Below are 19066 nucleotides of genomic sequence, written 5' to 3' on the forward strand. Positions count from 1 at the left end.
CACTGCTTCATGCTATTACTAGTGGTTATTGACCTATTGTTAGACTGAGCCCTCTTCACAGCATGCAAGTCCAACTTGTATTCTAACATAAGCTAAAATAACTGGCGTCCATCTAAGTAAACGAGGAATGTGGAAACCAAACCTTTGAGGAATGGTTGAAAGAATTGGGTATGTTTAACATGAAGATGTTTAATAATATGACAGATCTTCAAACGTAAAAGGTTGACATGCAGAAGATGAAGCAGATTTGTTCTCTGTTGTTACAAATGGCAAGACTAGAACTCATAGATGGAAAATGCAGGTTTTGGCTAAAACATTAGGAAAAAAAATTCCTAGCAGAGGTGTTTGGCAGTGGAACATATGGCCTCACAAGGGACAGGTTCTCTTTTTCTGATGTAGTTAAGCAGGGGTTAGCCAGACAAGTGTCAGAGATGTTGCAGCTGCAACTTGCATTGAAGAACCCTGCACTGAGTAGGGGTAATCACCAAGTTTTCTTCTATGATTCTATCAGGTTAGGAGGCTCTAGGATAAAAGGTTTTCTGTCCTCCAGCACCTGTCATACCCCAAAAGCCATTCAGCAGGTTCAAGAAGCTTTCTGAATGTCGGGTTTTCATTTGCTGCTGCTGTGGGACATGGCAGATAAGCAGTTTGGGCCATTCGGCCTTCTCATCATCTCCCACGCCCATGTTCTTGCTGACAAAGTGAGGTCAATTCACCTGACAGGCGTTGGGTGAATACAGGTGGAAAAAGGAATGAATATTCGTGGGTCATCTTATCTTCAAACCAACACATTGTGTAACTCCTGGTCACAAGTTCCTAGTGGTTTTCATAAATAGGGTTTCCTTTTTTTTTCCTATGAGGTTTCTGCACCTTTTACTGCAGATAAAGAAGCAGATAAATCTTTACCTGCTGAATTCCTGCCTGCCTAGTCTAGTTAATAAAATTTTTAATTGTCCACTAACATCACTGTTTGGTTGCATAGTAAGATATGTTTCCTCTGGCTTCTTGTTCTTGCAAAAGAGACCCCTTTACTCTTTTTGAAGGTACACTCATCCCTCCACATTTGCGGCGTTGACTTTTGTAGATTTGATTATTCACAGATTTTATTAATATGTTCTCTCTAGTAATATCTAGGTGCTCCAGTGCACCTCTATGGTCAACTTTAACCAAAGACCTAAATATTCCTACAGAGAACACTCCTCTAGGCATTTGTAGCTCCAGGGCAATTCTGAGGTCAGTGTCTGGTAGATGTTGACCACAGAGTTGCCCTGGAGGACCTAGATATTCTTAGAGAGGTGTTCTTGCAGGTAAAAACATAGTATGTTTGTTATTTGTGGTTTTTCCACAGTCACGAGGATCCTGTGCCCCTAACCTCAGTGAATGTGGCAAGATGAATGTAGTTATTCTGCCAAATGCATGCATGTATGGTCTGGTAGTGATGATTCTTAATTACAAATGGCAGTATCAAAATACTGTACAGTGATTCTAAAATGACGTATCTAACCATTTAAAATATCTTCCGCAGAAGAAAATGGAAATTATTGATCTTTTGTACAATAGATAGGGATTTAGGAATCAATTTCCAATTGACATCTTCACAAAACTGCATTCCCAGAGTATCTTGCATTAAGCTATCTCAGCAAAGCCCAATATAAAGGTAGTTTAAATTAAGTTTTAATTGAAATGAATAGCTTGGATTGGATTAGCCTCATCTTGGCATTATGGAATTAACGTGCCTACTATAAGTGTAATTGACTCTCTATCTATTTCAACCTGTCTCCTGTCACTTCTGCTTGTCTGTGCATGTAAAAAACAACAACACCAAAAACAATGTACATTTTCTCACTTTCCATACTACTTCTTGCTCTTCTGGTGTGCTGGTCTTGTAATTATATACTAAGCTTTTCATTTTAGAGCTGAAGTATTTGTTCAAGACTGTAGATTTTGCATTTTTAATCTTCTCTAGAACAGTAGTGAATAATGGCCCCTGGCAGGAGATAATGAAATTTTCTTAATTTATATTTTCAAGCAGAGGCCTCAATTGAAAATGGCATCCTATGGCCTGGAGACAGAGCTCTAGTGCAAGTTTCAGGGGAGCTGTAATAATAATGCAGTGCCAGTGGTGATGGGGAATGATAGGACAGTGAAGTAATTTAAGGAAGAAAAGGGAATGTACCAAAGCCTTATTGTAGCATATCTAATGATCTGCTGAAGATTCCCAATGGCTTTTGGAGCATGACAGGAGAAACTAATGTTATCTTGCCAAAACAGAAGCCTCTGCTTAATCAGCAGAGCAAGACCATTGATTAAAACACCTCACACAAATAGATTACACATGGAATCTCATCTCCATACTTTTCACTTGGTAAAGTGTAATAATGAGCATAAGATAATCAAGAGAGCAAAAGCAATTTGTTGGGAATTGTACTAGTCGAGATTACAGCAGGAACACAAACAAATTAGAATGGAAACAAGGGCTGCTTTTAAAGTTAAGCACACGAGAACAAACGTACACTATTTGCAGACATAAATGGAAAGTGGCCAAAAGTAATAGCAATTGAAAGATGTAAAATTACCTTGTACATTTCCCCATGTTCTTGTTTTATTTTCTGGGATCTTCAGTTGATGCAAGCCCAGACCTGCATTGACACCAGTCTTTTGAGTGAGGTCTGCTAAGTTCATTGTCTCACTGGCATTGTTAATTAGCTGTCCATGTTTGGTTTCAAATTTCCTTTGGAATTATCTCCACACTAGCTTAATTAAAGCTTTTCATATATTTAGGTGAAATATATTTTAATATGGAGATTGTTAAAACATAAAACAAATCTTCATGGCCTTTAAATGTATCGTTTAAGTAGATGATGAGCATACAGTATATAGTAAACGAACCTTGACAGTTATCTATACATCTAGATTCTAGAACATCCCCTGGTTTCAGGGGGGAAAGGGCATTTTCAACATAACATAGAAAAGTGTTTGAATATTTACTCCATATGTGAGATTGATGTACTGAGATTTTTGACCAATACATTTTACAAGATAGTTTTAACATATCACCAGTCTCCACTTTTGCAATAAATGAAAAACTATATTCTCCTGCACCTGAAACCAAGAGAACTTTATATATAATTTACCACAGAAGCATAGATTTGAATGCAACAGTTACAGCAATTGGCAAATGTTCAAAAGGCTTGCAAAATTAATATCCAGTGTTAACTGGGATGATTTGGAATAAGAGGTGGTAGATAAGAAATTGGGGAATATACCTTAACTTAAGATAAAATGTAGCACTGTTAATCTGCTGCTATGTGCCTGATCACTTTGGGATCAAAGCAAATGATATATTGCATTTGTGTCACTCATAATAAAATTCTTTAAAGCATTCTCCCTCAAAATCTGCCCTGGGTGATGGATGCACCCATTGGAGCAGTATTGAGGGAAGCACAAAATAAAAGGAGAAAGAGAAAGTCCTATTCCTCAAAAAGATGACTTGCCCCTTGGTGTAAGCTTAGCAAGATTAGGTTGATGTTAGAAAAGAGAAAGAAAATAATATATTACTTTATACTTTTTAAAAGGAAAAAGTCACACCTACAATATCAGTTTTTTGATTTCGGTCTCTTCAAACACCTCCTCCTACCCCACTGCCCCTTCACTGTAGCTGACCTTGGCTTAACATCATCATGGGGAGGGAGACGAGGTCCTGGATGTGTTGCATCTGCAACTACCTCCTATTTCCCTGCTTCACCACCTCCCTCAATCTAGCTGACCTCAGCTTAACATTTTATCTTTGCATCTTTAAAAAGAGTTTACAGATATCTTTACATTTCTGGCTCTTGATATGTATATGTATGCAGGTCTACTCCTTGACCACTGGAAGTCTTGTCCAACTATTTTTTAGAATGCTGAGATTTTACCAGTCACTGCCAACATGCCTTTCTGTATATTGTTATATATGTAGTAGCAAAACAGCTTGCTTTATATAAGGAATGACATGAAATCAATGTAGAGTGTATCCTTTCCTTACGCAGGGGATCTGTTCCAGCCCCTCCCCCCGTAAGGCAAATACCACATATGCTCGAGCTCCATTGAAACAATGGGACTCATGCACAGGCACGTGCACCATTGCTTCTTCCATCACGTGACTTTCAGCGTGCTCGTGTATGACACGGGTGCACTATACTTTATATAGCAAAAGGGATGAAAGCAAGCTGAGTTTCACAAAGTTTGATTTCTAGTACTGCATCTATTTTTCTGCTTCTCAGGAAGTGATGACAACAAATCATTCAACTGTAATTGTTGGAACTGAAATGACAGCTATCAGTATTGTCACAAGGGCCCCAAAGAAACAATAAGCAATCCACTTAACCGGTCTTTCCTTTGTATGGTCTTCCAGGCAAAGCAAGGAATGCTTAGTGTTCTTTATATTCTCAAGAATTCTGGAATCATAGGCCTGTTACAGACAGCCAAAATAAAGCTGCTTCGAGTCACAGTGGAGATATGGTTTTTCAATGATGCATGCGTCCTAAGAGTCCAGAAGTCGCACCAAAGCCATGCTCCAGCCCTAAGGGCGTGGCTTTGGTGTGGCTTCTGGACTCTTAGGACGCATGCATCATTGAAACACCATACCTCCACTGTGACTCGAAGCAGCTTTATTTTGGCTGTCTGTAACAGACCATAGTCTGTTTCAAAACCACCCTAAAAGTGAGAGAGCTGTCCTGATTTCTCATTTATTAATATGAGCATTCAAGTTCTGCTGAAACTTTAGAGTAGCTTTAATACCTGTGTACAGCCAGAATTCAGCTTGATCTTGCACCTATTGGCAGAGGACAAATGTCAGAAATTCAAGATACAAGATATTACTTGTGAAAGGGTATTTAGTAGTGTGGGAAGTGCTTAGATTGCAAGAGTTGATGTATGGTTGGAGTCAAAGGCTAGGCTGTTATTTTTAAGAACTGGCTTCCTTCAGTTTACTGACAAACAGAACTCACCCAGGAGATCAGCCAAGTTTTCTTTGTTTTAATCAGCAAACCGTTTCTGACCTTTTCCTTCTTTCCTTCCTTTTCTTCCAAAGTAAAAAGTTGGAAGAAGTTTTTTACTATTCTCTTTTTAAAAAGTTTTGACGAGTCTGTCTTCATCTGTATTCCAAAACGAGAAGTCTTTTTGAAGCATCTGACCATCCACAGTACAATCATTTTATGTTTGCCTATGATCTTATACAAGCCAGTGTCTTCTCATTATCACAGGATTTTATAGAAGATGCCCTCCCCATCGCTCGAGCTGCTTGATGCCGGTGGATGAGCCAGCATTGTGGGGACACAACTAAGGCAGTGTTATTAAAAAAACTTACTATAGTCCTAGGCATTTGGAGTAAACATGAATATTTCTTCTGAAAGTAACCATGCATACTGTCAGGCTGTTTTACAGCATGTGGCTGACATTCCCATTAAAATCAATGAGACTTTAAAGTGCATAATTTTGGCTGAATTTGGGCTAAACGTACTTAGTGTTGAACTGAGGCATATGGTGTGGTTGATACTACTGTTAAAATCAATGAGACCTTAAAATGCATAATTTTGGCTGAAATCCGTCAGCTTTACTGTCCTTTGTATCTAGTCTCTTTGAAAAGCATTAAAAAAAATAAAGCAGGGGATGATCATGGACTTCACCTCACATCAGCCCCAGACAACATGGCAAGTGATCAAGGATAATGGAAGTTAGAGAGAACAGTATCTGGAGGACTAATATTCCCTACCCCTATGCAAAATGTTTAGGGTGCACTACTCCTATGCTATTTATAGACCACCAATGAACACCATGTTCAATAGGCTATATTACAGGGGAAGGGATGGACAGAAGCTACCTCTGAGTATTCCTTGACTTAGAAAACACTATGAAAATCATAGGGTCGCCCTCTGTAGAAATGGATTTGAAGGTACACACACACACACACACATATACGCAAAGTCCCATTGACCTAAATCCAGTTTGTAATTCCAAGTAGGGGAGACTTATTGAACAATGGAACTTCCATAAGTGTTCTTTCCAAGTGTCCATTGTGGGTCCCTTTTAGTTGGAACTAACAATTGTACAATCATCCCTTCCCTTATGCGGGGATCCATTCCGGACCCCCCTGAGTAAGGGGAAAAACGCGGATGCTCAAGCCCTATTCAAATGAATGGGGCTCGTGCCCGTGGCAGTGAAACGCGGGGCACATGCCACGGGAGCGCGTGCCATTATTTTCTTCTAGTGCATGGCTCCCTTCCTTTTGGCATGGCTTCCAGCGTATGGTGGAAGCCGCGTAAAACGCGCCCATGTATGACGTGGGTGCACTGTATTTAAGCCATGATATTCAGTAGGGCTGACTTCTGTCTACATATTTCACTGTACTGTTGGCTTAATTTCTTATAAACTACAAGGTGCTCATGACTTTAATGAAAGCAACAATTCAGAGATGTGAAACACTGCATATGGAATTTATTCCCAAAGAGGTTATTTGGCACAAAACCTGAGGTCTTGTTAGTCCCATTGCTTAGTTTTCAGCATGTTCTCTAATATGATTTTCATTGCTACTGACAAGTTTTAAAAATGGATTTCCTTTTATTGTTTCATGCTTTTTATTTTTTTCTGTTATTTAATTTATATCTCATTTAGTTTTTACTATTATATTGTTTTGGATTATCATAAAACACTGCCGGAGTTGCCACACTGAAGGGTAGAATGCCAGATAGTTGAATAAAATAAAATAAATCTTTTAGCTATACCAATGTCACTTCTGCTTCCTAAAATAATAGCAGCAACAATAGAAGGAGCAACAACAACAGAAAGTTTATTAATTCACCAGTTGTCTGAAAAGTGGGTGGTGTGTTTTTATCTCATATCCTTTCAATTATGTTTTGAATGTACTTTAAACATTTTTAACCATATGCTTTTAAATAGAATTGGTTATTAATTTTTTAAAAAAACATATAAAATAAAATTTTAGCTAAACTTTTATTTTAAATCATTATAAGTGACTTTGGATCCCATGCTCTGAGAACAGTGGGATATAAATTGATTGGATGAATGAGTGGATTATTTAATAAATTTATCATGAGGGGAAGGTTTGTGTGCCACACTCACAACAGATACAGCACTGCTTTATTTCGTATGATTTATTAGAAGCTAAACTACTCTTTTTAATTTAATATGTTTACATTCTTTGTCCTCTAGGTGTAACAACAGAACCCAGTGTATAGTAGTCACTGGGTCAGATGTATTTCCTGATCCCTGTCCCGGAACATATAAATACCTCGAAGTCCAATATGAATGTGTCCCTTACAGTAAGTACACACTTTTTGTTCTTGCTCACTCATCTACCTTCACAATTATTGCTGGAGTCATACTAAATCCACAAAAAGAGCATACCATTATGACTTGAGAACCATTATGCATGCAGAGCATTTAACAAACTAGAGCCTCCAATTAACTTCACAAAGTGTGGAAAGGAGCCCATCCTGTGATGCTGGCCAAGCATCTGTCTGTGTTTGGATTTTAAGGCTACTGTGGTTGATTCACCCCACCCTCCAAAAACAAATTTGAATTAGCTATTATTAAGGCAAGATAGGAATTTGTACTTTTGTCCTAATCAGGTCCTGACATATTGGCTTCGCTTGCAGTTATCTGAAGAAAAATCACCATTTGCTTTCATTTTCATTTTCAAAATTGCTTTGAGAAGCCTACCTGCTGGGGTAACTTTGGTGTATAGATGAAAAGTACCTTGGACGTATCCAGGACTTTAATTTATTTCATAATATTATTTGATTTAGCAAAGCTTATTTTATTGCATTAATTTTCAGATAAAATATCATAAACCTCATCATTTTAGTAACTCCATAACATTACAGTTTTCTTCTTTTTAGTCAGTGTAATGCCATTATTTGAACATACTTTAGTTCAATATTTTCCATATATATTCTCTTCCATACATAGAATAAATAATGTAACTTATGTATGTATGTATGTATACATGCATATATGTATACATGTGTATGCCAGTATATATTCATTCCCTTGGCATTGGTTGCCAAAGCCACAGCAACAAGCACTCCAGTTTCATTTTTGATTGGTTTTGGACCAATATTCCAGTAATTGGGGACCCAGGAATGAGGTCTGAGTAAGGGGTCTCAGTGGTTTTGAGAGCTGTATAGCAAAAGTGCAACTGGGAGAAAAATGGGTCTGGAGGCATGTAGATTTGTCCTGAAAAGCTCCAAAGACTCCAAAAGGGGAGGAGTGGGTTTCAGGACCCACAGTTTCCATACTCCCACATTAAATCTTATATTTGAATAAACTGTAAAAATGTATAATATGCAGACTCTGCTTTTCTCACTTACTATATGGTTAAATATGTATAAACATATTTTCACCAATGCCATGCTTAATACAGAATCAACATATTGATTTTACTAAGCATTAGTTAAAGGCTGAACACACATCACCTTTTCCCCATTATTGCTATGTATTTCTGTTCTATTGTGAAACAGGTGCTTGTTGTGGATTTAGTGTTCTGTGCCATTGGTAAAATTGGAAGCCAACTGCATACACTGAACTTTAGTATCTGTTCTCCTGTGTCCATAACCATTCTTCTTGTGGCACTTGAAATAGGAATCTATTGTCCCTACTTAACAAAAAACAATTTTGTTTCATGAAATCACCATTACATTAAGACTACAGTTTTTGTTCCTAACTTCCCAGAAAGAAGCAGTGAACTGATTAACCTATAACTCCACTGAAATTTATTAAGCTATAACAATCATTGAAATGCCAGTATGTTTGTATTTCTTTGGAGCAGTTCCTGTAGGACAAAGGCAGTAGTTTTATACAAGTGTTATTTTCAGATTTCAGATAATTTTCCATGCGGTTTTAGGGCTGGAAGTGTGGCTATGCCCTGCTGATTGGGTTTTCCTATCTACAGAAAATTTGTTTCTTTTGCAGTTAACAGAAGGATACTCTGCACGGCACTGCCAACGCAGAATACTTAACATGTAGTTATTTTACTCCTTTTAAATATCTATATCTGTCTCTCAGTGTGCTCACTGCTTACTGCTCATTTTATCACAATACTCTTCTTAGTTGTTCTGTCTAGGATTGAAATGCATCAGGGTATTTCGTTTCTGCTTTGTTAATCAAATTCAGAGTTAATTTGCATGAACGCATTTGAATCTGATTTAATGTGAATTTCATTTTCTTGTTCTGGCTTATATTACATCGTACAAAAAATGGTTGATAGTACGATGATGCTTACTCTGTAATATATGTTTTGTTCACAGACAAGAATAAACTTTGGTTGTAGTACAGAACCCGCTCTATATGTCAACACTGTAAGATGAACTGAAAGTGATTAAGCATGCATAAATGGGTTCAGGATTGCAACACTTTACCATTTAAACCTCCAGCTTAAAATTTTGACTTAATGAAAATTTGACACGAATAAAAGACAAGAAAAACTTGTTTCCCTGGCATAGCTAGACTTGTTCAATTGCAATTTTTGGCCAGACAAAAGATGGTTGTATCTTCAGCCCTCGTGTGGCTGATTTTTCTCCTCAACAAATATATAGCTAATGTGGGTATTAAATGTTAATACAATGTGTTGCTTAATAATCCTAGTTAAAGTTCCATTCCATTTTCATGCAATATTGAAGTCCTGATGTGTCTTTCCTTCCTTACACTTGCTGTTTATTGGAAGAAAACAGACCACCCATGCAAGGATGAATAATCACATCTAGTTCAATCTTTTGTCTTTAGAAAGACAAAGGCTGCACCTGCACTGCAGAAATAATCCGGTTTGACACCACTTTAACCACCATGGCTCAATTCTGTGGGATTCTGGGAACTGGAGTTTGTTGTGGCACCAGAGCAGAGCCAGAATTCCATAGTTTCCAGAATTCCATAGTATTGAGCCATAGCAGTTAAAGTGGCATCAAACTAGCTAATTTCTGCAGCGCGGATGCAGCTAAAGTCAGCGATTGTTTCTGTTGTACACCAGAACCCCTTCCTGAATGATTCCCTAACTACATGACTTAAAGAAATCCTCCCCCTCTTCTAATTTCATGCAGCATTTGTGAGCATACTTCCTCAGTAAAGACTATGTATGCTCATTAGTTGCATGCATTTTCAAATGTTTTTAAGAAACATGTTCAGTAACAAATATTGAAATACCACTGCTGTAAATATTTGGGTAATGAACTCCAAATTCACACACAGCAGATGTAAGATGTACAAAATGTAGTAGTGTTTTCAGAAATAAGTTTCTTTGAATGAATTTCCCCTAACTTTGACCATGATTCCAAATGTTCTCATAAGCTTTATTGTCTCTTTTGAATCTCCTACCATTTCCGTATGAACTTACGTTTAATCTTCAGCTTTTTTCTCTCAATCAGTCCCAGATCCTTTTCTGTGCTTTTCTTTTTTTAAGGTTCACTCTCTGTATATAAGGGGAGGGTTTTGAAGTTTTATGTGTAGACATGCATACTTCGAATGATTTGCAGTACTCAATCTCAATCCCCTACGAAACGTCTGAATTTCTGAAGTACGTGAAACACATGAGCCCACAAACACAGCACTTAAGATTGTGTGTCTGCTCTACTTGCACCAAGGCACTGTATGTTACATTATACCCGGGCCACTTCCTGTACTGAGGTAATGCTCTTACAATCCATAGGTATTCCAGGTTCAAGGCCATGGAGAGAAAGGAGACCATCCTTTTGAGGCAGTACACTTCTCCCTCTGAGCTAATTCTCTTTTAGAACAGCTATGATACAGTGCACTCTCAATTACATTTATTTTGAGCATGATCAGTGAGCATGAAAAGGGCTGACTGTACAGCTTCTAAACTTCAGCCTTAGTTTTTATAGCTGACCCACGTTTGACATTTGGTGGATGAACGTTTTCTGCCTACCCCTCCTTCAGCTATTTCCTCTTCCAGTTAAAGGTTCTATGCAGAATGGGTAGATTTGGATATTCCCCCTACTCCTGGGTTGTCATCTTAAGCTGCTATATCAGCACATAAACAAGAACCCACAGAGCCAGATGTGTTTAAGAATCCTCAAACTGTGGAAATGAGCAAGGTTGTTCATGGGTCACATTGGAATGCATGATAAAGACACCTGAACTGCATGCTTAGAAGCATTACTGTGTCCAAAAGAGCATGTAGGTTCTCAGCATAAGCACACGGAAATGGCATGTAAAAGAAAGAGAAGAACTATTTTTTTCTTGTAATCTATAAATCCAATGTATGATTGATAATGAATTACTTTCCTGATAATTTGGAAATGGAGTATCAATTTGGAGGGTGAAGATACAGAAGGAAAGACTCAGGTTTGGTTGACAAATGAACAAGGCAGGGCATAGTGCTTCAGATCTATCTAGGCCAACTGCCTACACCTATGTTTGCTGGTGTGTTCGTTGCAGAGTTGCCTATGAAAAGTACCAAAAGTGAGACAGACATTTAGTTTATGCAACAAGGAGCCACATGGAGAAAGGGTTTTCGCCTTCACACCTGACTGTTTCTCCAAAGGAAATAACAGTATAAACATGAAGACCACTCCCATTATAGTGTGATTCATTTCTGAAACATGTATGGTGTTTAAAGAAGCTTACCAGATATTTGTTACAAGTGTTGTCCTATACGTGTCTACTCAGATGTAAGATCTCATTGAGTTCAGTCACACCTACTCCCAGGTAAAATCGTATAGGTCCGTAATAGGTCCAAAGTATTAAAGAACTTCCCTTGTCCTGAGCTTCATTTTGTCTTTCCTACACTCTTAACTTTACTACACCATCTCCATCTGTTTATTGGAGTGCGGAATGATACTAGATTGTGCTTAATAGTTAGACCTCTCTGTATAGCATAGAAAATGGGAAGCCCTCATGTGGTTTATTAACTTTTTCACAGCTTCATGTGTTGCATTACATAGAAGTATTCTGATTCCAGAGTCCTTTGAAAGATATACTTAATGATTGGGTGTTTTTTGTTTCTTTTTTTAAAAAATCCTTTCTATTGCAGTGGTTTATCACCACCAACACCATGCCCCCCCAAACTTTTCAAAACAAGCCTCAGATGAATTGCCATGAAAATCAGAATCCTAAAACAAACCTGGAATATATTGCTTTGGCCTTGAATGAGAGTATTGTTGATCAAATTACAGAGGAATTGAGAGGACTCCACTTGACATTTCTCTCAATTACATTGCACAAATATATGTTGATACTTCAAATAACCTAAGTCAGTCCTTTTAGGATTAATAAGCATATCAGAAGCATCACTTTCTACATATGTGCATGACATTTTGTTTTAAGCTTTGTCTGGACCTTGGAATTCATTGGAAACTACACAAAAGTATTTAATTCTCTGACTGTACCAATTGGCAGTTTTTGTTTACTTTAGCAAATCTATTCCTCTCTGAAAATGTACAGCTGTATGCAATGTACCTACAACAGATACACCACTAATAATTTTGTTACTGTTGTCTTTATGCCATTGTTCTACTATTATTTATTTTAAGCAGGTTCAATATTGCTTTATTTTAATGTGGAATAAGCTCACATACAGAATCATCAGGAGGTCATTAGTGTTGAAATTACAAGCTTTAACATTCTGATCTGTTTATGTGAATACTTTCTAATCACTTGAATACTCAGTTGATGATGCACAATTGGAAAATGCACATATAGATCAATCAACATTAGGAGATATGAACATCCTCAAGTCAAAGTTAGATATATCTATGTCCCACTGATATTAATAGACCTGAAGTAATAATAATTACCCACTTCAAAGGTGCTTAACTCTTGTTGAATTCTGATCCATGAGATTGATTTTGGAAACTTTGACAGGACTCCTAAAAATTTAAGTGGTAGATATTATTATTATTATTATTATTATTATTATTATTATTATTATTTGTTTTAGATCGATATAGTTATTAAAATATTTTCACTTGATGCCACTATGTTTCAGGTACATTTTGGTCTAAACCATTATAGATTTCCTTGCAAGTGAAGCATGCCACATAAACAATGGTTTGATCAGCATTTCAAAAGTAGTAACATTTTATAATATCTCTTTAATGACAATGAAGAAAGTAGAACTCTTCATGGGAACATATATTGCACAAATTAAGTTTGTTTAGTCAAATGGATGAGACAGTCCTTGCATGTATGTAAACCCTATGGAATGATCTCATCGGAAAGAGACTGTTGAATTGGCATGGTTATCTGAATGTACTTCATACTAGACCTTGAAAAAGAACATTGCAAAATTAATTAGTTACCGTTTTGAGTCCATTGTTCTTTTCTTCTCCCATAGAAGCTTTTTTGCATTACCATTAGAACCTTTGGACGTAGCTGTTTACTTTCTTGTTCCTCAGTGGCTAAGATTGTAGATCAGGAGACATATGTATCTCACATAGCTGTACCTCAGATAGCCATACTTCCTTATGCTAGTCCCCTAAAAACTATCTTGTAAGACATGCAGGCACACACACCTCCATAGACATAACCAGCTTGCCAGAGAGCTAGGGGATCAGTGGTGATATGTCCATCTATTTTCCTTTTATTTAATAGGAGAGTTGGGATGTCCCTGCAGGTGATATGCTTGCAGCTCATCCAGCTAAAGGAGACTAGCTGGGTGCATTAAAAGTAAAAAGTCATAGTTATGCCACATGTCTCTATTAAGTTACAATCACAATTTAACATAGTTAACGTTGTTATATGTTAAATAACAGTTTAACTTAGTTATGCATTTGTTACAAAAAATGAATTAATAGCAAGTTATTGTTTGTAACTAGTTGTTTTCAAGCACTGTTTCACAATTACTTTTCTTTAAATGAATTGTTTATGGACAAACAACAAAATTTCTGTAAAAACAAAACAAAATACCAAGATGACAAAGAATTTTTTGGTATCTGTCCTAAGTACATGGTAAGGTACGTTTTATACACTAGGTTCCTGGTTTTCACTTGTTTCGTGCTGAAGAATGTGTAAACGGGATAAACTTAATTTATTTTCTGTTTTCTCCTCCTTGCCATTTCTTACTGTGTTTTGCTTCTTCCTTCTAGAGGTTTATGGTTATTCCTTTTAGACAGATATGTCAGTTCAAGACTGAAAAGTCACTGTGTTCTCAAGATGAATATTCATCCATGAAAAACATCAAGAAAAGATAATGAAAATAAGTTGCTTCTGTTAGAAAAGAGGTGGGGTGGGTTAAACATAACACAAAATGGTGGTAATGGGGATTTATGTAGTGCACATTTCACTTTTTAAGATATTATGGGCACCCAGACATATGTCCTTGATTTTTCAGTATACCATCCTGTAGAGCTGAAAATTCTTTTCTATCAAAAATCAGTATGTTTTATTCTATCAGTATGGACCTTTTCAGGAAAAACTCTACTTGGCCTACATGAATACATAAACAGGTCAACTTTTAGAGAACTCTAATAAAGATGTTACCTTGGTTTAATTTTTTCCTCTGTGTTTAATGTGATTCATGGCCTACCCTTCCTTCCTTCCTTCCTTCCTTCCTTCCTTCCTTCCTTCCTTCCTTCTTTTCTCTGTTTTAGCCCATGTCAAACATTTCAAGCTTTTTTGTGTTTGCTAATTTAGGCCTGTTACAGACTGCCAAAATAAAGCTGCTTCGGGTCTCTTTGGAGGTATGCTATTTAAATGATGCATGCGTCCTAAGAGTCTGGAGGTCGCGCCAAAGCCACACTCCATTCCTAAACACTGGAGTGCAGCTTTGGTGCAGCTTCCGGATTCTTAGGATGCATGCATCATTTAAACAGCATACTTCCAAAGAGACCCGAAGCAGCTTTATTTTGGCAGTCTGTAACAGGCCTTAGTGAAATATTGTTCTGTATTCTTATAGGTAAGAGGTCTCAAAGTTCCCATTTTGATCAATGGAAAGTGAAAGAGGGCAGGTTGTACAGCTATGATCCTTGTTAGCACCTGAATCACGATGGGTTGGCTAAATATGTTGGCAGATGTGTAACCTGTTGAAGGCACAACTGTCAACACTTGCTACTATCCGTGGCTAAGAGTGACATGCAGTGTGTGTGTGAGAGAGGGGGGGCGCACACACCCTACTGTAATAATATCCCTTGATTATGTAATGGTTGTGCAGTAATTTAGGCTTTTTATCACCCCTTATTCCAGAAAGATGAAAGGAAAAACATAATACTAATGAAGTGTCTTGGGAGTGAAGGTGTCAAATTTCCCATTCCACCAGGGAGAATGGAAGGGAGGGAAAGCTCCCCTTAGATAAAATTGTTTCTCCCCTCCCACTTCTCTTATGAGTTGCAGAGCAAGTTCCGTCCATTAGAGAGAAAGTTGAACTTTTCCATTTCGTCCTGATGAAGTATGTGAGCTTGGTAGAGAAAGAAAAATACCCCTTCCACCTTGAGTTGCCCAGCCAACTCAATTCTCAGGAAGGCATCTGTCAGCTCCTCTCATTTAGCTAATCTGAAAGAGAAGGTGGGCGTCTTCCCTCGCTGAAGATTGCTTCCTATAGTTTGGCAACAGACACTTGAAAATGAAATAGCCCACAGATAAAGGAAAAGTGATCTTGCCTCCTGTTTGGCAGAGTAGGGAAGAATCTGCAGATAGCTTGTGAAGCCTGTAAGCAAGTAGGCAATAGGTTTTATCCCAAAGTATGACAAGTTATAGCTCAGTAGTAGAGCACATATGTATATATTGGTTTGTGTGCTTGTGTATGGGGGAGTGTGTGACTGCATGGGAAAGCATGTGTGTGTCAAAAAGAAACAGAGAAGATAAAAATAGTTAGTTTCCAGCCATAGCCTTAGGACTACACTTTGAACCTTAGTGCTCCTTATTTGTAACATAGAGAAATAGTTTTCACAGTGACTTGCAGAGTTCTTAATGTGGCATCCATGGGCCTTCTAGTCATTTCAATGAATTGGATGTAAAAAAAATTTTTTTTAAGCCTTCAATATCCTCTTTTGAACTTTTCTAGAGATGGTGATTTTTTTTAAGGTTAAATTTAAGGGTTGTTAAGTGTCCACTGTAGTTTTGTTTCTTTTTCTTTTTTCATTCCAAACTAATCTACACGAAGGAAATCAATTTCCAATGGAATGAAATGAATTGTGTGCCATGTGCGTGTGCACGTGTGTATATTTTTCCCCCTAGGGAATGGGGTCTGTTCAGAATCTTAAAGTGGTCCATGACACAAAAACAGTTAAGAACTACTGGCTTGAGTTGTCTGTTCTGCATGCCCTTTAGTTCTTCTTCTGTGCCTGTGACAGTGTTGTGTTGTCTTGTCTTAAATTGACCTGCTGGGATTTCATATCATGTCTGAATGGGCTTGCATGTAACAAGGGATTTGTAATCACCTTCAGTAGTTTTACATCTTACAGATAGCTGGGAAGCACAGAGAATTTGTACTTGTTGTACAAATAATTTGCACGAATAATTGACTACATTTAATTTGATTAATTTCTTTTGTCTTTTATGGTGAACCTTTAGATTCAAGAAACCTTTGGTTCAAGAGACCAAAAGCTCTTACAGTTTAAGTTGATTGTTTTGTTTCTCTACATGTAAGACATAGTGGCATTACACCACCTTACAATTATTATGGGCTACAAATTGAGCTCTGGACACATACAAAATTCCTGATACTAGTCTTCATCCACTGAAGGTTAGGAAGGACAATGAAAATGAGGACTGTAGAGGCTACTGAGCATCTGGTTATAAACTGAACAGTTTCATTTGGTTTTCAGGCAAAACCCATCTCATCAGTGGTAGGTTTTATATATATTGCCAAAACAGGAAAGAAGAATGATGTGTACAAGAATATGATTAATAATATTATTAGAAGTGGAACAATACAATAATTTTTGTTTATGTCTCCACTTATGTTTGCAGTATAAGCCTGCAAAGTCTTGAATGGCCAGGCTCAATAGGAAAGGATAGGAAAAGAATTGGAACTTAGAGCTTAAAATTATATTTACAAAAGGTTATTTGTCAAAATTAAAGGTGTTGTGACAATATCTTACTGACGCTTTCTCCAAGTTCATTTATCATGTATAGAAAGAGAATTGGGCTTAAAAATTTAAGACATGGTGTGCATGAAACCTGTAAATGACACTGTAGCTTGTGTGGGTTTGCACAAACTGCACCCCACTGTCCCCCATGCACACTGTTGTGGCCATCAGGGCTCCTGTGTCACTTCAAAATGGGGAGAGGGCAGGTTAATTTTATGTCCACAAGTGGCCAGTAATAACATCAAAGCCTCTGTTGGCCATTTCAATGCAATTGAGAAAATATACAGAGGACATCATACCTTTTAAAATCATGTATAGGCCTTAATTCAAAATAGGAAGTGATCAGATGCTCATTGAGCAAGACCCGGAAAATAGCACATCTCCACAATTTCTTGAGGATGGGGCATAGCAGAAGAATTAGAGCAAGAGTTCCCAACCTTTTTGACTCACGGAACGTTAAGGGCTCCATGGAGCACAGATTGGGAACTGCTGAATTAGAGTGCATTTCCCTCACCCCACCGCACCCCATCCCAATCCCTGGCATTTGCCCACCTATAACTTACATGATGTGAAAGCAAAAGCATGAGCATTTAAAGTGAATTTTCCCATGCTTTCTAGAGCATAAATCTATTCCCCCTTTCAGCCAAAATTCTTTGGATAATTTACTGGCTCAGCCATGTAACCCACAGGATGACCTTGGGCAAGTCTCACTCTCTCAACCTGAGAGGAAGGCAAAGGCAAAAATCTTGCCAAAAAAAAAAGATTTTCCTTAGGGCTACCATAAGTCAGAAATGACTTGAAAGCACACAAAAACAACAACATATTAATAGAAAGTCCTTTTATAGATGAAGTTGACATGGTTGCTTGGGAAGGGGAAGGATATATTTATATGTATCTTTCATGCATTAGTCAAGTCTTTCATTGTTTATTCAGGTTGACTAAGTGAAACGACATCCCTGCATATTTTTATTGCTTCTTTAACCTACTAAAATAATTGATCCATGTTCACTGTTGTAACTGTAGAATCTTTCTCCTGCTAGGTTTTCCTGTTGTCTGTTTCTTTCTATCCAATGTAGTGCAGTTCTTATTCTTCCTGTGTTTAACATCTGTTAACTAATTTAATCTTCGCCTAATAGCCAATTTGTGTTAATCTTCTTTTTTTTTCCCTTGCACTTTTTTTTCATTTTTCTTCCGATGCTTGAAATAGAAGTGGAGCAAAAAGGTAAATAACGTATATAGTCCAATCCCACCCCAGCTCCTTGTTATGTGCCTTATGGATGTTAACCTCCTCCCCTTCCCCTCCCCACAACACTCCGATACTATGATGATCAGCAGGATCGCATATGTACCCCTGATAAAGAAGGCGACTTTGCAATAAACTGACCTGGCTGCTAAACTGACTCAGCTATTTGAAGCAGGTGGTGGGATTTAGTGTCTGTACCTGCTCTGGGATGGAGTCTCCCTTTGCTTCCTTCCTTCCTCCCTTTCTTTCTCTTTCCCTGTCTTTCTTTCACCCACAACTACTTCTTGTTAATAAAAATGTCATCTTGCTTGGCTTCCAGAACCCTCTCCATAGCATGCCACAATTACAGGGGTTCCTGGTCTGTTTCATTCATTGCTTTGGTTGGCCTTTATTTTTGTTGTTCCTAATGAAGATTTATCTATCTATAAAAACATGTATTTATTCTGCTATAATTTTAATTTTGTTATATACTGAGGGCACTTTTATTTTCAGCCTTACTGTTTCTTAAAGCTTTTTAGAAATTATCTGTGGAAAAAACACAAATCAGTTGAACTGCTGCACACCAGTTAAAAGTCTCGAGAAGAAATGCTGTATTCATGATACATACAAGAATAGTTTTATAGTTTCAGACAGATTGATATGGCATAGAACCTTGGGTGATACTAGGCAAAATATTTCAAATACTGGTTACTAGGGTAACTTTAGGAACCATGAATAACAAAGTGTAATACATGCATTAATTACATATGAATTATGAAACATTGTTGCCATTTTAAAAGGATATTTTCTT

At 37.5% G+C, this 19066-nt stretch overlaps 1 protein-coding gene across 20 annotated transcripts in view; it reads left to right on the forward strand.

Annotated features, from left to right (window-relative positions):
* ADGRL2 (adhesion G protein-coupled receptor L2) overlaps positions 1 to 19066 on the forward strand; it is a 709985-nt gene that overhangs the window by 623899 nt on the left and 67020 nt on the right. For all 20 annotated transcript variants that reach the window (XM_089515518.1, XM_089515516.1, XM_089515525.1 and 17 more), the window contains one exon: positions 7210 to 7319. In XM_089515518.1, the coding sequence (XP_089371644.1) occupies positions 7210 to 7319 (110 nt within the window). The remainder of the gene's footprint in view (positions 1 to 7209; positions 7320 to 19066) is intronic.

Source organism: Sceloporus occidentalis, unplaced genomic scaffold (genome assembly GCF_023333645.1).
Source record: "Sceloporus occidentalis isolate IW3139 unplaced genomic scaffold, rSceOcc1.0.p SCAF_3, whole genome shotgun sequence".
In the NCBI taxonomy this organism is placed as follows: Eukaryota; Metazoa; Chordata; class Lepidosauria; order Squamata; family Phrynosomatidae; genus Sceloporus; species Sceloporus occidentalis.